The 19,095-nt window shown below is 31.7% G+C and overlaps 1 protein-coding gene across 6 annotated transcripts in view; it reads left to right on the top strand.

Annotated features, from left to right (window-relative positions):
- The window catches only part of vap (RAS p21 protein activator vap), a 138,485-nt gene that overhangs the window by 64,411 nt on the left and 54,979 nt on the right, over window positions 1-19,095 (top strand). For all 6 annotated transcript variants that reach the window (XM_085815183.1, XM_085815181.1, XM_085815179.1 and 3 more), the window contains one exon: window positions 13,204-13,439. In XM_085815183.1, the coding sequence (XP_085671309.1) occupies window positions 13,204-13,439 (236 nt within the window). The remainder of the gene's footprint in view (window positions 1-13,203; window positions 13,440-19,095) is intronic.

Below are 19,095 nucleotides of genomic sequence, written 5' to 3'. Positions count from 1 at the left end.
AGAAATTAATATAACAAAGGAAAAAATTAATAAAAAATGAGCTTTAAATATGAAGTTATTCTGAGAAAATACTATAGTGTTATACATGATAATCAAATTAAGACGTCAGAACAAACTTTTAAATTCAAATTTAAATAAATAAACTTTTAAATGTGGGGGAAAATATATGAAAACTTATAAATGGTATGTCAGATTTTGTTGCAGTTAATTCTAAATGCCAATCACTTTTTAAAGTATCTTGGTTCATACATGAAATGACAAGCAAAAAATATAACTAGAAGAAAAAAGTCAGTTTAATAAAAAGAAATTAAGAACAATGTATTCATAATTAATAAAATTAAGAACAATGCATTAAATGGCAAAAGAATTCTTATAAGAAAAAAATGTTTCTTTGCAAATACACTCATGTTCATAAATTAAGGATAATTCGAAGTCACGCGGAAATCAAACTCTAAAATAAATATATCACCTGTAAAATCACTACACACATCTTCAAGAATCATATGCAAATTTCAGGAAGTAACCAGATGACACCGATGGTATGTCACAATGACGAGAGTGTAAGAGAGTGATATGTAAGAAATACAGGCAAAGAAGTAAAATTGTTCGCAGGCGCTATATAAGCATTTCAATGCAATAACCGAATAGTTATGACACAAAGGACGCATTTGGATGATTTTTTACATGGTAGAATTATCGGCCGTCTGGAATGTGGGCATACCCAACTGGAAGTATCAGACGAACTTGGAAATGCCCAGAGTCTCATCTCCAGGCTTTGGCAACGATTCCAAGATGATGGTAATGTGAGTAGACATTACAGCACAGGTCGCCCCAGACTTGCAACGCCGAATGAGGACCGGTATTTGGCAGTTACTGCCAAAAGGAACAGACGGAGCACAGCCTCAGACCTGTCTCTTCAGCCACTGGTACGACAATTTCAAGGCAGACCGTGTACAGACGCTTAGGGCAGATTGGTCTGTATCCTCGTAGACCTGTCAGATGTGTTCCACTTACTGCAACTCGCTGTCCCCTGCGGTTAGCCTGGAGTAGAGAGCATGCATTGTGAACACCGCAACAGTGGGCTTGTGTGATGTTTTCCGACCAGTCCAGGTTTAGCTTGCAGTCTGATTCTTGCCGGACTTTCATATGGAGAGCTCCAGGTACCTGTTACCACCAAGAAAACATCATTGAACGACACCGTTACGGTAGTGCAGGAGTGCTCGTTTGGGGTGGAATTATTCTGGGTTCCAGAACTGACCTGCATGTTCAAATTGGAACCATGACAAGCCAAATCTATCGTGACATCATTCTGAAACAACATGTACGTTTGTTTCGGGGCGCCATGGGTGCACAATTTGTGTTTATGGATGACAACGCCCGTCCTCACCGTGCAAACATCGTAAGCGAATGCCTTCAATCGGAGGATATCACCCGTATGGACTGGCCTGCATTCTCACCGGACTTGAATCCAGTAGAGCACGTGTGGGACATGCTTGGCCGACAAGTTCCAGCCCGTCAACCTCCTCCTACATGTCTACTGGAACTTCGGAGAGCATTGCTTTTTGAGTGGTTTTTGATCCCTCAAGATCAGATCGATAATTTGATGCTCAGCATGCCTAGGCATTGTACGGACTGTATTGCATCGTCTGGCAGACATACAATGTATTAACAATCATGCCAACCATGTAATATTGGTTTTTTGTAAATAGTTTTTTTTTTTTTTTTTTTTTTTAATTTGCTCCAGGTAGAAAAAATTGCCAATTTTTTTAATAATATCAAACATATAGCATCTTTTGTTGCTCTTTACCTTTTGTTTAATAAATAAGCTTTACAAATAAGTCAAATTTGTTTTGCTTCTAACTCTTCCTTTCCCTGATTTTGCATTATCCTTAATTTATGGACATGAGTGTAATTTTTTTTAGCATGAAAGCTGAAGTGGATCAAAAAATGAGTAATAAATTATATACCTTCAAGGAAAGAATGTTGAATAATATCACATTCTTGAAATTTGCCTTGTATCAGTATGTCCAAGCAAAGTCCTGTGGTTTCCTAGTGAGGTTATTATTAAAGAAAGAAAAAAAAAAAAAAAAAAACTCCCTCTGCTTTAATATTGCATATTTGTTTAAAGAAGAAAAATGTTCAGTATTTATTTTTTTAATCACTTTAAGTGAATGAAGGTGAAGGTTTATTGATGTAATCTCAGAAAATTTTAGGACAGTATGAAATCTGTATTTTTCAATGTGGGAATTTTAAAGCTAAAAAAAGTGTAGTTGTTTGGAAAACTTCCAAAAATTGTTGAAATTATGTTACAGAACTGGACTTTTCCCTCCTTTATTGGATTATGCAACTGGCGAAATTCTTGGTTGATTTTTAAGGTAGGATTTTATCTGAAAAATCCACTGAAAATCATTTCACCATTACATTTTAAAAAAAGTTTACATTGAATTTTTGAAAAAATTCCTTCAATGTGCACATGAGCCCTGTCTGTAAAACCCATGTTACATACACTATCCGTTGCCAAAACATGAAGTCGAAAGAAACATATCTCGAAACTGCGCTTCCACGAAGCCAGGTTACCATCTTCACTTGGTAAACAGACTTGAAAGCCAAACAGGAATCAGTTATCACTCAGATTGGCGAAAGAGATGTTAATTTTCAAATTCCATGTATATACATAATATATTTTATAATTATTTTAATACTGTTGGCTCAGTACCTTGCCAAAATGACATGTGTTTATTACATTAATTGTTACTTATAAATTGTATATTTTTTTACTCCGATTCTTGCAATGATCTGTTGTATATATTTTTGTAAATACTTTTACATCGCACATTCAGTTATTTTTAATTATTTCTGATTTTATTATTGTAAACAATATTTTTGTGTCTATATATTTATTTAATAACTTTTATGTACACAATATAATGTCATTTACTAATATATATTTTGTGATGAGTGAAAAATATTTATTTTATTCCCAAAATATTAATTATTTCATAAAGGCTACTTGCTCAGTCTTTTTGTTTAAATTCTCGAGTAAGTTACAAATGCAAAGATTGTGTGGAAATGGGCGAATTTTAATGATTAGCCTAATGCACAAAATGCACTTCAATTATTTTTCAACTGTGTATTCCAGATCCATGATAATGTGCAAAGAACTGATGACTACAGTTGTTCCCAATTATATGATCATTATATGAATTAGAAGTAATATCAAATAAACTTTTTGGCAATGTTCATTTTTGTATTCATACTATTATGTTCACCTCTTTGTGGAATGGGCTGGAAATCAAAACTTTACACAATAAATATCATAAATATTTTACTCTTGCTCCAACGTACAAACTTGAAACACAGTTGACTTTAGAACACAATTACAATAAAAATAATCGCGTGTTGCCACATCTCTGAAACACAATCATAGAAAACTTCATTCATTTTTTAGCTTTATACAAATATCAGAAGCGCGCTCTTTCGGCGAGCAATGGATGGCGTAACACACTGGGCCCTCATGACCCTGTCATCAGCTGAAATTTTCAGTGGTTTAACTCCTCTATCACGTCTAGGGCTGATCAAGAATGGTCCTGAAAAGTCAGTTCCGCATTTAAGAAATGGTCTTCTGGGATTCACTCTCGCAGAAGGTAAATCAGCCATCATTTGTTTCGAAAACTCAGAGCAAAATCTGACACAGATAACGCACTTTCTTATTTCTCTACGTATTGCAGTTTTTGCTCCTATAATCCAATACTTTTGTTTCATCACAGAGTTAACTAATTGTACTCCTCTGTGCATATAATTAAGGTGATAAAATGTCACTAACAATTTTGTAACAGGATGATTCTTAGGCAATATTATTTGATGTTTCACAGAGTCTGGTAAGCTGGCTTTTCTTTAAACGTCCTCCTACACATAGTATGCCACTGTTGTCTAAGAACAGATTTAGAGAAATTAAAGAACTTTTCTTTAACACTCTCGCTTTCTCTAAAGTAGCTATTTCCTTTTTATACTCAGTTCTTTGGACTAGTTTGATTAGAATATCATGCGCTTCTTTTAGTTCACATGTTAAGAAAGGAGCCAAAATCCTATTCCCCGTCACATTTCTTATAAACCTTAAACACCAAGCAACAACTCTCTGCAACTTACTCCAAACTGAAAATTTGTTCCAAAGCTGCTCAACTAATTCCAACTGAGCTACAAAACATTTGACAGAATTTTTTTGCTCTCTTAGTATTTCCGCACTGTCTACATTTGGTAACCCTCTAACCCAGTGTTTAAGCCAACTCTCAAAACTTTTTGCCAAATTGGACCTGACCACCATTTTTCATTAAGTACCAACTTCTCAGCCGAGATTCCTCTAGTAAGCAAATCTGCTTGATTATCATCAAACGGACAATAATACCAATCACTTGGACTCAATCTTTCCTAAATTTCCACAACCCAGTCGGCAACGAACTGTTTCCATCTCTTCGCACTTCCCTTCACCCAATGCAACGTAATACAAGAATCACTCCAAAACAATATTCTTCCAATTTTATCCTTAAAGACACTCTTAAGGTAATTTCCCACTATAGCACCTATTACCATGGCCATTAGCTCCAACCATGGCAGCGTTAGTTTCTTTAACGGTGACACTCTACTTTTCGACATTATAAAAGATACTCTGTAATTCCCATTATTCTCACAATATCTAAAATAAAGAACAGTTCCGTAAGCACTTGGTGAAGCATCGCAAAACACATGTACTTCGGATTGCTCATTCTCACAATCCAGAAAACAATATCTCGGAATAGTAACGTCTATTAATTTTTCAATTTCTTTACACCACGTTATCCACTTTTGCTGCAAGTCCTCCGGCAATTCTTCGACCCAATCACACACTCTCTCCCAAATTTCCTGTAACGATAACTTTATACGTATCACGAACGGTGCAATCAAACCAATAGGATCTAAGATTCTTGCAGCTATCTGTAAAACACATCTTTTAGTGCGTCGCGACGTTTTCCACAAATCTACCAAACTCTTCACCTCCAACGACAACTCATCTCTATCAGAATTCCAATTCAACCCTAGGACTTTCAGTTGTTGAACTGTCACTAAGTCCATTTTCTATCCACAATTTTTCTAATACTCTACTGTTCAACCTCAGTTTCCTTAAATTAAATCCACCACTCTTTAATATTGATACAGCATCCGACGACAACTCAAATGATTCTCTCACACTGTCTCCACCATAATATAAATTGTCTACGTAAAGTGATGAATTTAACATTTCAAATGACTTCGGTTTACTGTCCTTATATTTTTTTATATGATGCTTTATCGTAGCACTCAAAATGAAAGGGAAACTTTTACATCCAAAGGGTAGTCTTTTCATTCTCATAATTTTATATTCTTCACTAGGGTTATCTGAATACCAAAGAAATTTTAAGAATTTTCTATCTCTTTCAGAAATTTTTATCATTAAGAAAGCCTTCTCTATATCACCATTAAACGCTATTTTGTAATTCCGAAATTTTAGAATCACATCAAGAATATTTGGATTTAAATTTGGGCCAATTTCCAAACAATCGTTCAAAGAAAGATTACCTTTAGATTTTGAAATGCAGTTAAAGACTATACGAACTTTAGTTGTTTCTTTATCTTCTTTAATAACTGCTCTATGAGGCATAAAATACTCATGCTCATCTCTACCACATTCCTCAATAACTCCATTTTGTTTTTGGTCATTTATTATATCCCTATACTCATTAGCAACCCAATCATTTTTAGAAAAATCCTTTACTAACTCATCAAACCTCTTTCTAGCTAAAAAATAATTATTTCCTAATTCATCGTAACTAAACTTCCATAATAAATCAGTTTCATATCTCTCATTCACGAATTTTAAATTTTTCTCAAATTCATCGATCAGCGCTTTATCAACTACATTTAACTCTTCCTTTTCTTTAATTCCTAAAGCATCAAGCTCCCATAATATCTGAACATCTGAAGCGGTTACACAAAAATTCGCTGAAACTGCAGTCTTAATATTTGGCTTGTAATCATCTTGACTTCCCTGTAAAGCAAACCCAAAAATCGTTGGCACGCAAGTAATTTCCTGGTTTATTTTTTCGAAAGCTGAAGCTTCAATAATCTGCCAAAACACATCTGCCTCAATTAATATCTCAATGGTTATATCACTGTCACAGCAGTCGGCTAAGACTAATCCGCGGGACTGCATAATATTTTGTACTTCTTCATTTGGAACAGAAACAGATGCCGCTGTAATAGTATCGGCCACCAGCACTTCACTACACTGATTAGGGTTGAATCTACTAGATAATTTTAATTCTACTACTTCATATAATTTCTCAGTAGGCTTTGCTGAGCCAAAGGAAAAAACTGACAACCTTTCCTTTCTAATTGATTTTAATTTTAAGCAATTGGCAAAGGCCTTCGTACACCAGCTTCTTTCAGAGCCATTATCGCATAATATGCGCATCATTTTATTCAATTTTGTTTTATCAACAGAGCTAACATATACACTGCCCGTGAGTAACAGCACAGATGATTTATGTATTCGGCTTGACCTTGATACTGAAGCATTGCACTGAGTTTGTTCGGCATCACCGTTCTCTACTTTGGAAAGAAGTTTATTTTGTTTATAAAAATGAATCATAGAATGATGAGCTTTCCCACAGAAACAATATATGGCTCTAAACGTTTTTGCATTACACTGCAAAGAAAAACATTTGAAACAAAGGTTATTTTGCTTAATAATTTCAACACGCTCATTTACTGAAAGCCTTTTAAAATTAGGACAATTTTGTAATGGGTGGTTTTGATTAGTTTTACACAAAATACATGTTTGATCTTTTGCTCCAGATACATATACATCAGAAATATTTTTGTAGTTATAATTACGAAGTTTATAACATTATTTCCATCGCTTCTTTTATTATCGTTACCTGTAAATGATTTTGCAAAAAGGGATTCTGGTTTTTGTTTACCTTTTGATGACAAATAAATATCGCATTCACAACCTAAGGTTTGGGGTTCAAACCATGTCTCTCCCTGTTTAACTGCTATATGGGTCTTTAATTCACGATCAAGTTCACTGAATATTTTATCCGAAACCATAAGATCACATAACGATTTAAAATCTTTTACATTTCTCAACTGACAATAATACACTCAAAAGTCGTTAATCCGGACTCGTCGGGACTTCGGCAATTCCGGATTATCGATTTTTCCGGATTATAGATCATCAGTTTAAATCTGGTAAGATGGCATGCAGAAATTACAAAATTAAAAATATTAAACCGTAATTTATGAAATAAAGAACAATTATGATCTAAAGGGTATCAAAATTTACAAAAAGAAAAAGCTTAATATTTATTTGTTTACTTTATTAAACATTTCCTTCAATGTAAGTTGCTTCGTTTCATGTGATAATACTTTCTCTTTAATTCTATTAAACAGACATAATTTCTTGTTTAGTTACAAAGTTCCGCTGTTCAAGTCCTATAATTGCTGTGTTGAGAATACCGACTAATTTGTCAATCGAAATGTGTTCGTTTTCAATAACCTCTGGGTCACTTTCTTCACTATCGGAAGCGAATTATAATGACAAGGAACTTGATTTAAATCATATCAAAGACAGAATGAAATACTACACTTAGTATGGAATTATAAACCAAATAAAATAAAAACATCTGCCCTGAAGATAAGGATAGTGCTGGCAGATCAACTTCCAATCCGCAGCGTGAAATTGATAAACAGATTTCGGATTTAAAAACATACTTTCGCTTTGTAGATACAAATTACATATTAGTAAATATATATTGGAAATTCTATTTGACATAATCTTTCTAATCTATCATAATCTAATAATGACGTTTCTGCCCCCCCCCTCAGCCGCAGAGCAGCGTGAAATTGATAAACAGATTTCGGATTTCAAAACATACTTTCGCTTTGTAGTAAATATATATCGGAAATTCTATTTGACATAATCGAAAGTTCAAGCTTACTTTTATAAAATTGCTCTAACAGTCTGCAAAAAATAACAAGCCGGATCCATTTCGAAGATTAAGGATCAACGCAATCTGCAACATTAACTGAATTAGATAACTTTAGCTTAGCATATAACTCCATTACACATTAAACGCGCATGTGCACAAACATATTCGCAGCTGTAAGGGTCTTATGCGCTCTCGTAAACGCCTGTGCGCATGCGTGAAAGCGACGCATGCGCAGAAAGTTTGTAGCTTTGAGGTCCGGATTATGGGTGTCCGAATTAACGACTTTTGACTGTATTCAAAATTTGCACTTAACCTTGATGCAAACTGTACAAAGTTCTCGGATGACAGTTTTTGCATAAAACGAAAATGATTTAAGCACTCTTTAGGGGTTGGTTGATATTCCTTTAAAATCATGGATTTTAGTTTATTGTAATTATTAGTGGACGCCGCGCCGCGCAATGAATTGGAAGTTGATCTGTCAGCACTATCTTTTTCTTCAGAGCATATGTTTTTTTTTATTTGGCTTATAATTTCTTACTAAATGTAGTATTTCATCTCGATGTACTCCGTCTTTGATATGATTTAAATCAAATTCCTCGTCATTATAATTCGCTTCCGATAGCGAAGAAAGTGACACAGAGGTTATTGAAAACGAAAAAATTTCGATTGACAAATTAGTCATTATTCTCGACACAGCAATTATAAGACTTGAACAGTGGAACTTTGTAACTGAAGAAGAAATTATGTCCTTTTATGGAATTAAAGAGGAAGTATTATCACATAAAAAAACGGAGCAACTTAAACAACTTACATTGAAAGAAATGTTTAATAAAGTAAACAAATATTAAGCTTTTTTTTTTTTGTAAATTTTGATACCCTTTAGATAATAATTGTTCTTTATTTCATAAATTACGGTTTCATATTTTTAATTTTATAATTTCTGCATGCCATCTTACCAGATTTAAATGATCGATAATCCGGAATCGCCGAAGTCCCGACGAGTCCGGATTAACGACTTTTGACTGTATATGCATACACGTCTAATAAGTCATATATTTACATACACATAGAGAGAGAGATGCGATGGTTTAGAAGTTGTTGATGTATGTTTATTAGTATTAATGTAATGTGTATCCTCATTATTATTATCATTATTACATAATCTATGTTTTCCTTTTTTACACGTCTAATATATTGTTTACAGTATGTGGGTAACTATGTAATTTCAATTTAAAAGTAGTAAAAGTAATCAGCAGAAAAGTAAAGTCGCACATATACAGATTTAAAAAAAATATTCACCTTAAATTTAATTTTAAAAAAAAATCTATTATATAACAATGACATTTCTTTTCACACAATCAGCATGAAATACGACAAATTTGGTGAACTTTTGGTGGTGAATAATTTGTAAAACAAATCATCATAAATAGCACATCATCACCAAGTCTACTCAATACTGTCTACTCTGAAATTTCCATGATTATAAATTTATTGAATATTTAAACATTTTAAAAATGACTTAGACACTTATACTACAACAAAACTCCATTCAAAAGCAGAACTTTCGACTCATTGGTTGATATCTATGTCGAACACAACTGCGAACAAAACATTTTTGAAAAAGTTTTGAAATGTTCCTCATAGCCAAGACATCCCTTCCTCGGCTAGATGTAACATTTCTCGAAACCTCCCATTTAACTCTTTAAAAATTGAAGCCTTCACTAATCTCTATGTTTAAATACCAACCCCCCCCCCAAAAAAAAAATAGTTTTCGAGAGTTACAGGAATTTTCTCCCCACCCCATCCATTAACACAAAAGAAGAGTGAAGATTTCAAACGACATCCTTTCTACTTTTAACAAATAAAGATTTAAAAAAAAAAAAAAAATCCTTTTGGGGAAACTGCATTTGCTAGTGCATACCTTAGGGGAGGGAAGAAAACAGCATCAGAATTTCAGCTGTTTGGGGTCTGAATGAAAGGCTATATGGTCTTCAAAAAGTTAAACCAGTGCCACTAGAATCTCGGTTCTTGGAAATGTCCTACCTAGCCGCATGAGTCCCTAGATATGATATGATAGCTTTGCACTAAACTTTAAATCTTTGTACTTATTTATCTATGTGCTGTGTGATACACACACACAAAGATAAACTCTTGCATTTTAATAAATTCACATGTATTCATTAATGTATTTATTTTAAAATTGTTCAGAAATTTACCTAATGTTGTAGTCACTTTTATCATTCATATATAATAGATGACATTCTACTGTTAGCTAGTTATTAATTTATTGACTTACAAAATGTAATTGTTTTGCTTTTAAGTTAGTAAACCTCATCAATATATGAAAAGTCAACATACTTTAGCAATTTAAAATACAGATTTTAATTGTTAAATAAGTATTACTTAATGCGTTAAAAAATAAAGCACTTGTATTAATTTTCAAATCTTTCTGAACTTTTTCGCATTATTTTCTTTTCCTGCTTTTTTACCCAAGTGTGCAGTGATTGGTTTTTGCTTAAACAAACATGAAAAAATTGCAAGGACTTGGCATCATGCAAACTTCAACGCTAGTACTCAGCCATTCACATCTGCTCATTGTTCCCTGTAGAGATACTGTGACAAAATTCTGTATTCTTGTAGAAATCTTACCAAAGTTTTAAAAAACCGTTAGAATATGGAATACAGCGTAAAAACACGTATGAAAATGTTGACAATGGTTCATTGAAGGATTGTTATGAGCATGCCAAACTCTGTGCCAGAGTTTTGCATATTTTAGGGAAAATTTGGTGATGATGTGTAAGTACCTTCTTTTTATCATACCATTTTTATATATCAACGTGGAGACAAATTTCTTTTACAGGGCAAAGTTTTTATTTCTTTTCTCATGTTGTGCCAGTGTCTTTAGGAATATTTTTGTGCTTTTCTGTAACTATCCCAGTAGCTATATAGTGTTTTTTTTTTTTTTTTTTTTTTTTTTTTAATCTTCAAATAATTTTAAACATTTCTGATCACTAATAACAGTTCTCTAAGAATAGATCACCAATATCAGTTCCTTAAGATAAGGAGCCTTTTTCCTAAAACTGACTTGGCTGGCTACATGGTAATGCTTAATGGCACAGTTGTATTACTGTCTTGAATTTTTTTTTTTTTTTCCCCTATATGAATTTTGAACCATGAAAACATCCAGATAGTATTTTTCATAACTTTCGATATTTTATTCTAAACTAACTTAGTGTACTCATTTGACAGCAATAAACTGTACATAATGTAATACCCTTAAAATTTCATTCCATATTCTTTAATGAATACAATTTTACCTAGCACATATACTATTTGTTTAAATTTATTTTCAAATAATCATCTGGATTTTGCACTTCTCATGATCTCCCATCTTCATTTATTGACAAAGTGAAGAAAAGGAAATGTAACCAAAAAGTGTTTACACAACATAAATGACATAGCATAAAAAAGTATGTCTTGAGTTCTTTTTAACTACTATGTATCAGTGTTATATTTTTTTACTTGTTAATTTTGCATAAGGCAAAATATGCCTGCATTTTATCCTTTGTTATTGGGGACCTTTCCTCATTTTTTGCATAGTTTTTGTTTATACAGGAATTATATTCTTGTTGTTTCCGCTGGCTGTCATTTCCAAAAAATCATCAAAAAATATTTCTTTCAAAACATCCTCTGCCTAAGTAGGCAGAGACTGTGAAACACCATTTGCTGTCTTGTACTGCTATGATGAAATTTAGGTCAAAGACATGAATCTAATATTAATAAAATTGGCACACAATTGAATTTTTTTAGAACTTTGGACATGTGCAAATTTTATACAAATGTTAATTTATTATTTCAATTTTGAACCACTTTTTATTAAAATTTTTAAGATATAAAAAAGAGATTGCTTAAATTCAAAGCTATTTTTTATTTGTTTCTTCATTTTTAAAATCCTACTTGTAGCTAAAATTTGCAGTAATACAATAATTTGTGTTAAAAATATCGTTTAAGTGTTCATAGTATCTCAAAACTTAATGGTTAAGATATTACAGCTTAATATTTTAACTAACTTAACTTGTATAGTAAGATTATGACTGTAACCATACTTAATGATGTTGTAGGGATTATTTTAATTTCCTAATAGTTATTTTTAAATTTGAAACCCTTTCCTTTATTCTCTGAATTCCCACCTAACTCCTTGCCAAAATGTGTTTTCAGTATAGAATTTTATGTAAATGAGGTAGAATCTGTAGTTGTGGGAAGTCTCAGCCACTTGTTTAGAAGAGCTTAGAAGTTCCCAGTAGAGCATGTTCTGCCTTCTGGCCACATCATTGCTTTAAGCCGAATCTTATTACCTTCGACTATATTGCTGCAGATCTGTTAGTATTCACTGGTGAGGTTTAAAAGGCCAACTCAGTTAGTTATTTCTGTGCAGTTTCAGATAAGTTTTAGTTAGTTTGAATTAATTTGGTTTCCTATTTTTCTGTCTTAAGTTCAAGCCTAAGTGGAGGCTTCTTATAAGTCTGAGAGGGGCCGACTGTGAATATTCTTGAGTTAAAATTAAAAGAAATTTTAACCTTCTTTGGATTTATTGCAGTTTTAAGAAGCTTTTGAAATAGTCACTACACACTTCTCAAGTATTCTAGTTGCCAAGGGCAATAAATTTAGCTAGAATCTTATAATGTAAAATTAATTTCTTTTCTATTAATGTTCATGTTATATCTTCTCAGTGTATGAGGTATTTTGTTGTAGAATTTCATTTTATTAGTCTAAACCTTATTTATGATTTCTGTTTGTTTCTGTCATCTGTAAAATCTTGCTGTATTATGATTGGCAAATTCTGAGTCACAGAATGAAGTTTGCTCTGTGCAACTATCTGAGCTTATGATTGAAATATTGAAATTTTAGACTGAGTGATATTACTTCAAGAAAGCAAACTGAAAAACAAAATCTTAATGCATTTAAATGGGAAAATCTTTCATGAAGATGTTTCCTACTAGTGTTGATCATTGGTAATTTCAGTTTTATTGCCCGTGGCAAAAATTATTTTATCTGCCATTTCCCAAAAAGTCAGATACAAAGGCATTCATCCACAAGAAAATATCTCAAGTGCTTTGCTATAATTAATAATCAATTAAGAATTCTGTTGGAAAATTACTAATTTTGAATAAAATAATTATGATTTCTATTATTATTTTAGGAATGGATACAGGCTATCAAACCATTGTGCTCTCCACAACTTCCAAGAGGTAGGGCACCAAGCCACAATGTAACCGAAGTAAGAAGTCTACATCTGACATTACTAGAAGCTCACCGATTGCCTGTGAGACTTGTACCTCATCCATTCTGTATAATTTCCTTAAATCAAGTGAAAGTTTGTCGAACCCAAGTTAAATGTCCACCTGATCCAATATGGGAAGAAGATTTTATCCTTGAGTGAGTATTTTAAAAAACTGTCCCTCTTGTTTTGGTCTTAGTATTTTATTACTTCTTCAAGCATATACCTTTCTGTAAAATCTTAAGGCTTGGTGTATGGTAAGCATGATTTATTATGTGTTTTAGTATATTGTATCAGGTCCTCCCCTCTTCCTTTCCATGATATAATTTTGAAGTTTTCATATGTACATAAAAATGAGAAGGGAATCATAGAAGGATAAGACCAAAGATATATTACTGTATTTATTCTTTTACATTCTAGATAAGAACTGTCGTTCTCATGATTGGATTAGAGAGACAGAAATGATGATGAGAATAAAGATGTTAACTTTTTGTATCTTTAGGAGTTCTTTGACTTTTTTTTTTTTTTTTTTTTTTTTTGAAAAGAAAAAAAAAAGAAAATAAATTATATGACATTTTAATTAAAAAAGTAACTCTGCGTTAAATACATCTATGTAAAAAAATAAAAAAATATGTCTAAATATAATTTAAACCAACCATTTTAATGTTAGAAAATTTTTTGTTAGAAAAGATCATTTGAATTTACTTCAGCTTTTGCCCATTTTATAATATTTTTCTCGTCTCTTTTTATGATCTCATTGTCTGATTTATATACCTTAAAGTTAGATAATATTAAAAAAAATAATTGTATTGTAATTCTCAAAATTGCTAAAAAATAATATTTTCAGTAGTGCACATGTAAATTTTGATGTTTTGTAAAGGAAGGAAAAAATCACCAGGATTGACAAAGTCTTTGTCTAAGATGAGCAAAAGAAAAGGAGTATTTCATGTAATGTTAAACATTACACATCCATATAAGCAAAAACAATTATTTTACTCCAGTTTTTCAAAAAGACATTTTATATTTCCTGAAATAATCAAGTTAGTGGCATCTGATAAGTATCATTGTTCTTTTTATCAGTTTTCCATTTTATCATTGCTATTGTTACTGAAATTATCTTTTATCATTCTATCTTATTATTTTGCAATATTTTAATAGACAAATCAGTGTTGACTGATTAACTGATATGATAAAGACTTGCTTCTTTTTTTTTTTTTTTTTTTTTTTAATTTACTTGGGAAAATTCAATTTTTGCTTGTCATTATTTTGAAATAAAGGTTTTCAGTGTATTACAAGATGATAATTTCATCCTTATTTCAGAATGCAGATAAGTCTTTATAAGTATCGTAGTTCATTGATCATATAACAGGGTTCGTAGCGGTCCTTATAAGTGCTTATAAGTCCTTATATTTGAAAATAAAATATAAAGGCCCTTATAGGTGCTTACTTTTTCTTTAAAGCCCTTATTTTTTTGTTTTTAGTGCTTATTTTTTGCTTTTTTTTTTTTTTTTTTTTTAAATGAATGCGCAATTTTACCCCGTACCAAAGCCGAAACTAAATAAACAACTTTTCTTCCTAATATGGAATGTCAGATGGTGAATCATACTCCCGGAAATAGCTTTTCCCCCTTTCTCTGCATGAACATAACCTTTGGTGTGCGCGGAGAGTATAGACAGGTGCCCATCATTCTGTTTGTCAAAGTAGAAAATTCCGGTACATTCGGCATTCTTTTCCTCCCACCCAAATACTACACACGTTTGAATTTCTATCAAGATCTTAATAATTTGCATTCTCGTTCCGCTTGGTCAGTTCACATTCGTGTTTATTATGATCGTTATGCTTATATTATGAGCATATGTATGAATGCTTATAATAACATAGTTGCAGTAACTGAAGTATAGTAAACTTCTAAAAATGGTTGTGTTTTAACACAGATTAGCTTTCTAAGGAATAATATTCGGAATGGTTTAAATAAAGCAGTTCTCCCCCTTTCTCTGCAATATCTCGAATATTGAAACTGTTACAGTTCGCTGCAAAACAAGCAACGGACCTTTTTTTTTTTCTTTTGTGTCACTTTCCAATCTGGATTAAATAGGACTAAAAGTTCTGCGGTCTACCAACCCAAGCGAAGAATGATTCTATTCCGGAAATTTAACGCAGTCTGTTGAAAATTAGAATGAAAACCACGCCAGATTGGTAAGTCTTTTTTTTTTTCCTTTAGACGCTGAACACTGGTAGTTCGGTCCGAGGTTCGAATCCCGCGAACTGGCTGGCTGCATGGGCGTTTTCGTGGTTTTCCCCATGTGTAACGTGTATACAAGCCAGTTTCCCTTAGAAAGTCCTCCATGAAGGCATCCCTTCCTTCAGGCGGATAGCCCTCGTGTGCTTTGCCATAATTGAATAATCCAATCCAATCCTTTCTTTTCCTTTATTTAGTTCTTTATTCTCCCAATACTGGCAGCTGTTGATTCCGATTGCGTAATATCATGTAGGGAAGAATTACGGCGCATGTATTGCGCAATAACTTTTGCGATATTTTGCAAAGATAATTAATTTTGATGTTCGGTCTGAGATTTGTTTATGAACACTTAAAAGAGTTTTACTGTGCTTGCAAAGCAGAATATTTTTCTGTTCCGTTGGTTTGTTTTTATATGATACACATATCGAATTGTCAAATGCATTTATTTAACGGAAAAACCTAAAGAACGGCTACAGTCTATCCCCCCCCCTCCGCTCCTCTTTTTCAAGTTACGCTTGACTTTCCGAATATTCACCAATTTCCAAGTATGCGGGTAGTTAAGCTTTTACTGTTAAAGTTTACTGTATGAAGCAAATTTCTGTCTTCTGATTTCATAAATGTTCCTCTTTTTTACTTTAATTACTTTGCTTGCAATATCTATTAAGGGAAAACTGATATACGATGAAAATTTAGAAAATGTTCAGAATTTAGATTTAAATTAGTTAAATATCAATGTGAGTGGAAAAATAAATTGTATTTATTATTAAGTTCCAAGCGAATAGAATAAATATGCCTTATTATTATTTATTTCCTCTATTTCAAACTGGAATTTCATCATTAAATCTTGTAATATAGTTTAGTTCTGGATAGTTTTTTCCTCTCATTGTAAACTAGTTCTTTAAATTGAACTGTTATTCAAAATTTAAAAAAAAAAGTAATTATTTTCCATGTTTGAGGTAATGCTTATTCTCTCTTAATAAATACTGCATTTCTCATATTTTAAATTATGAGTCTAATTTTTAAGGCTATGCAGTTGTGTATAATGTAATTAGACAGGTGCTTATTTTTTTTCTTAAAATGTGCTTGAAAAGTGCTTATAGGTGCTTATTTTTTTAACTAAAATGTGGCTATGAACCCCGTATAATATAACATTATTTTATTATAATCTATTGAACAATGTAAAAGACATTTGAGAGAGGATGTATAATCATGCTTAATCATAATTAATTAGAGATAAAATACATTAACTGCAGTGACATATTTCTGTGAGTATAAAAGTTTCTGAGAAATTCTAATTCATCAGTTGAAGATTTTTATGTGCATTCAAGTACCAGTAATCCCAGAAACAATGTCTGTGATTAAATGAAAGCCATGGTTGATCCCAAAGTAGTTAAAAAATAAGAAGAAGGAAGGTAGCCCATATTTGAAGAAGTCATTTGGTTGCATAAATTGAATCAGTATTCAGAATAAGAAGCACACACTCTAAATAATAAAAACTTATACAACGTTAGAAATTAAGAAACTTAGTTGTAAATTGCACTAAAAACTGCAATATTTACAAAAGAATTTGAATGATAGTATTGATGTCAAACTCGCATAAAAATGTTGGCTAAAACTTATTGTTTTGGCCAGAGTTCACTTGGAAGACATCATCTGCTGTCACTGGGATTTGTCACAGAGGCTGGTCCTAGCAATCTATATTTTTCAAGTGCCTGCATTATCAGCTTTTAACAGTAATTTAGTTACATGTTGATAATGGGCATTACCATGTTCAATTCTGGAAAGGGACTTGAAAAAATAGCTATTGTATTCAAGGAAATTGGCAGGCATACAAATTATGTACTTTCAAAATGGAGAGATAGTGACGAAAAAAAAAGAGTATAGGACATTTTTGAGATTCTATAATTGGAATGAATGTAGTTAAATTATCCTAATTGTTTTCCCTTTGCTTTTGTAGATTTTCTGTAGACAGGTTTCATTTTATTTTGATGGTTTGTGATAGTAACTTTTCTTCCCTCATTTTGCAGTTTTAAATATATGTGTGTGTACATTTTTATTTAAATTTTTATTACTTGTTTATTTATTCTTTTGACTATAATTGTAGCATTTTAGCAGGATAATAGCTGAAGTACTTAAACTGGAAGAGAAACATGCAGTGTAAAACTTAAAATTAGACAAAGTGGTAGCCTTATTTTGGTATAGATTTTGAATTCGAAATGTATGCCAAAATGAGGTTGTTGTTTTGCTTAATTTTTGAAAAACTAAGAAGGGCTAGCACCCTTAAGGTCATATCACACATTCAAAATGTTTTGGAAGAACAATTGCTTTGCACAATTTTTCTGCTTTGTCACACAATATAAAGTAGCCAATCACTATGGATCACTTTAACTAAGGAAAACGGGAAAACTAGTTCTCCATTTCAAATGATAGTTGGTGATGAAGATTCAATTCTGATAGCTAATTTGTTGTTAGAAACAAACAACCTAGAACTTTTTGCAAAAGAAAGGAAAAAATTGTGAAAATTTCTTTCAGTGGTGAAGGTGGTAGAAAAACTGCTTAAAGCAGTTGTTCATCTGAAAGAAATGGATGTATGATAGTAGCCTTAGAGACAAACAAGAATTCATCTTAGGTTATTTTATTAATTTCTTCATTTTTTTAAAGTCTGAATAGAATAAGAAGAATGTCGATGTCTTTGTAGTAAGACATTTAACTATTATCTTCATTTAGCCATTATATGGAATGATTATAAGCATATTCTCCATTAAGATGAGGAGAAATTTTTTAAAAATCTCTCTTAATAGCAAAAAGAGAGAAACATGTACCAGTAACATTGTATCTTAAAACTTTAAATACCATGGTCACTTTTTTAGTAATAAGGTTGTTTTCACTTTTTTTTACATGAACTTTCTTTTAATTTATGTTCTTGCATTGTTTTTTTAATGATTTAAAAATAATTTTTATGATCTAAGGTACATGAAATCATTGATATAAATAATAGTATAAATTAAGCTAATAAATTCTATAATAGTTATAGCTGTTATTTTTAATCCAAAAATGTACAGTCAACAACAATGATGAATGGACACAAAGTTACAAAGTTCAACAAAATTCGATTGTTGAACAGTGGAACTTCATAAATGAACTATAAAGTATGTTGCTATATGAAAGTTAGAGAATGTATTGACACATAAAATGAAATTGTTTAATCAATTTATGTTGAAAAAAGAATTTAATAATAATTTAAAAAAACTGTTATCTTGGAGCTTTTTTTCCTTATAAATTTGTATTTTCTTTAAAAGCATAAATAAGTGTTTCATTGTTTCATAACCTGTCATATTTTTTAACAATTCCAAATCATTGAAAAATTCATTGAATTTAATTACTTGAGAAACGGAATTCTTGAATTTTGATTTCATAGCATTTCAGGGTTATGTGTAGGTGAATATTTATGAATCAAAATTTAACAATGAAAGAGGCTGATATAAAGTAATGGGGAGAATGTTTTAAGTTTTTAACAAATTTAAAAGCATTTCATAGAGTATTGTTTTAGAATTATTGGAAAATATTTAGAAACT

The sequence above is a fragment of the Stegodyphus dumicola genome, chromosome 4 (assembly GCF_044657685.1).
Source record: "Stegodyphus dumicola isolate Sdum_Otavi_A_Nest chromosome 4, ASM4465768v1".
NCBI lineage: Eukaryota > Metazoa > Arthropoda > Arachnida > Araneae > Eresidae > Stegodyphus > Stegodyphus dumicola.
This window is presented reverse-complemented; position numbering and strand designations above follow the sequence as displayed.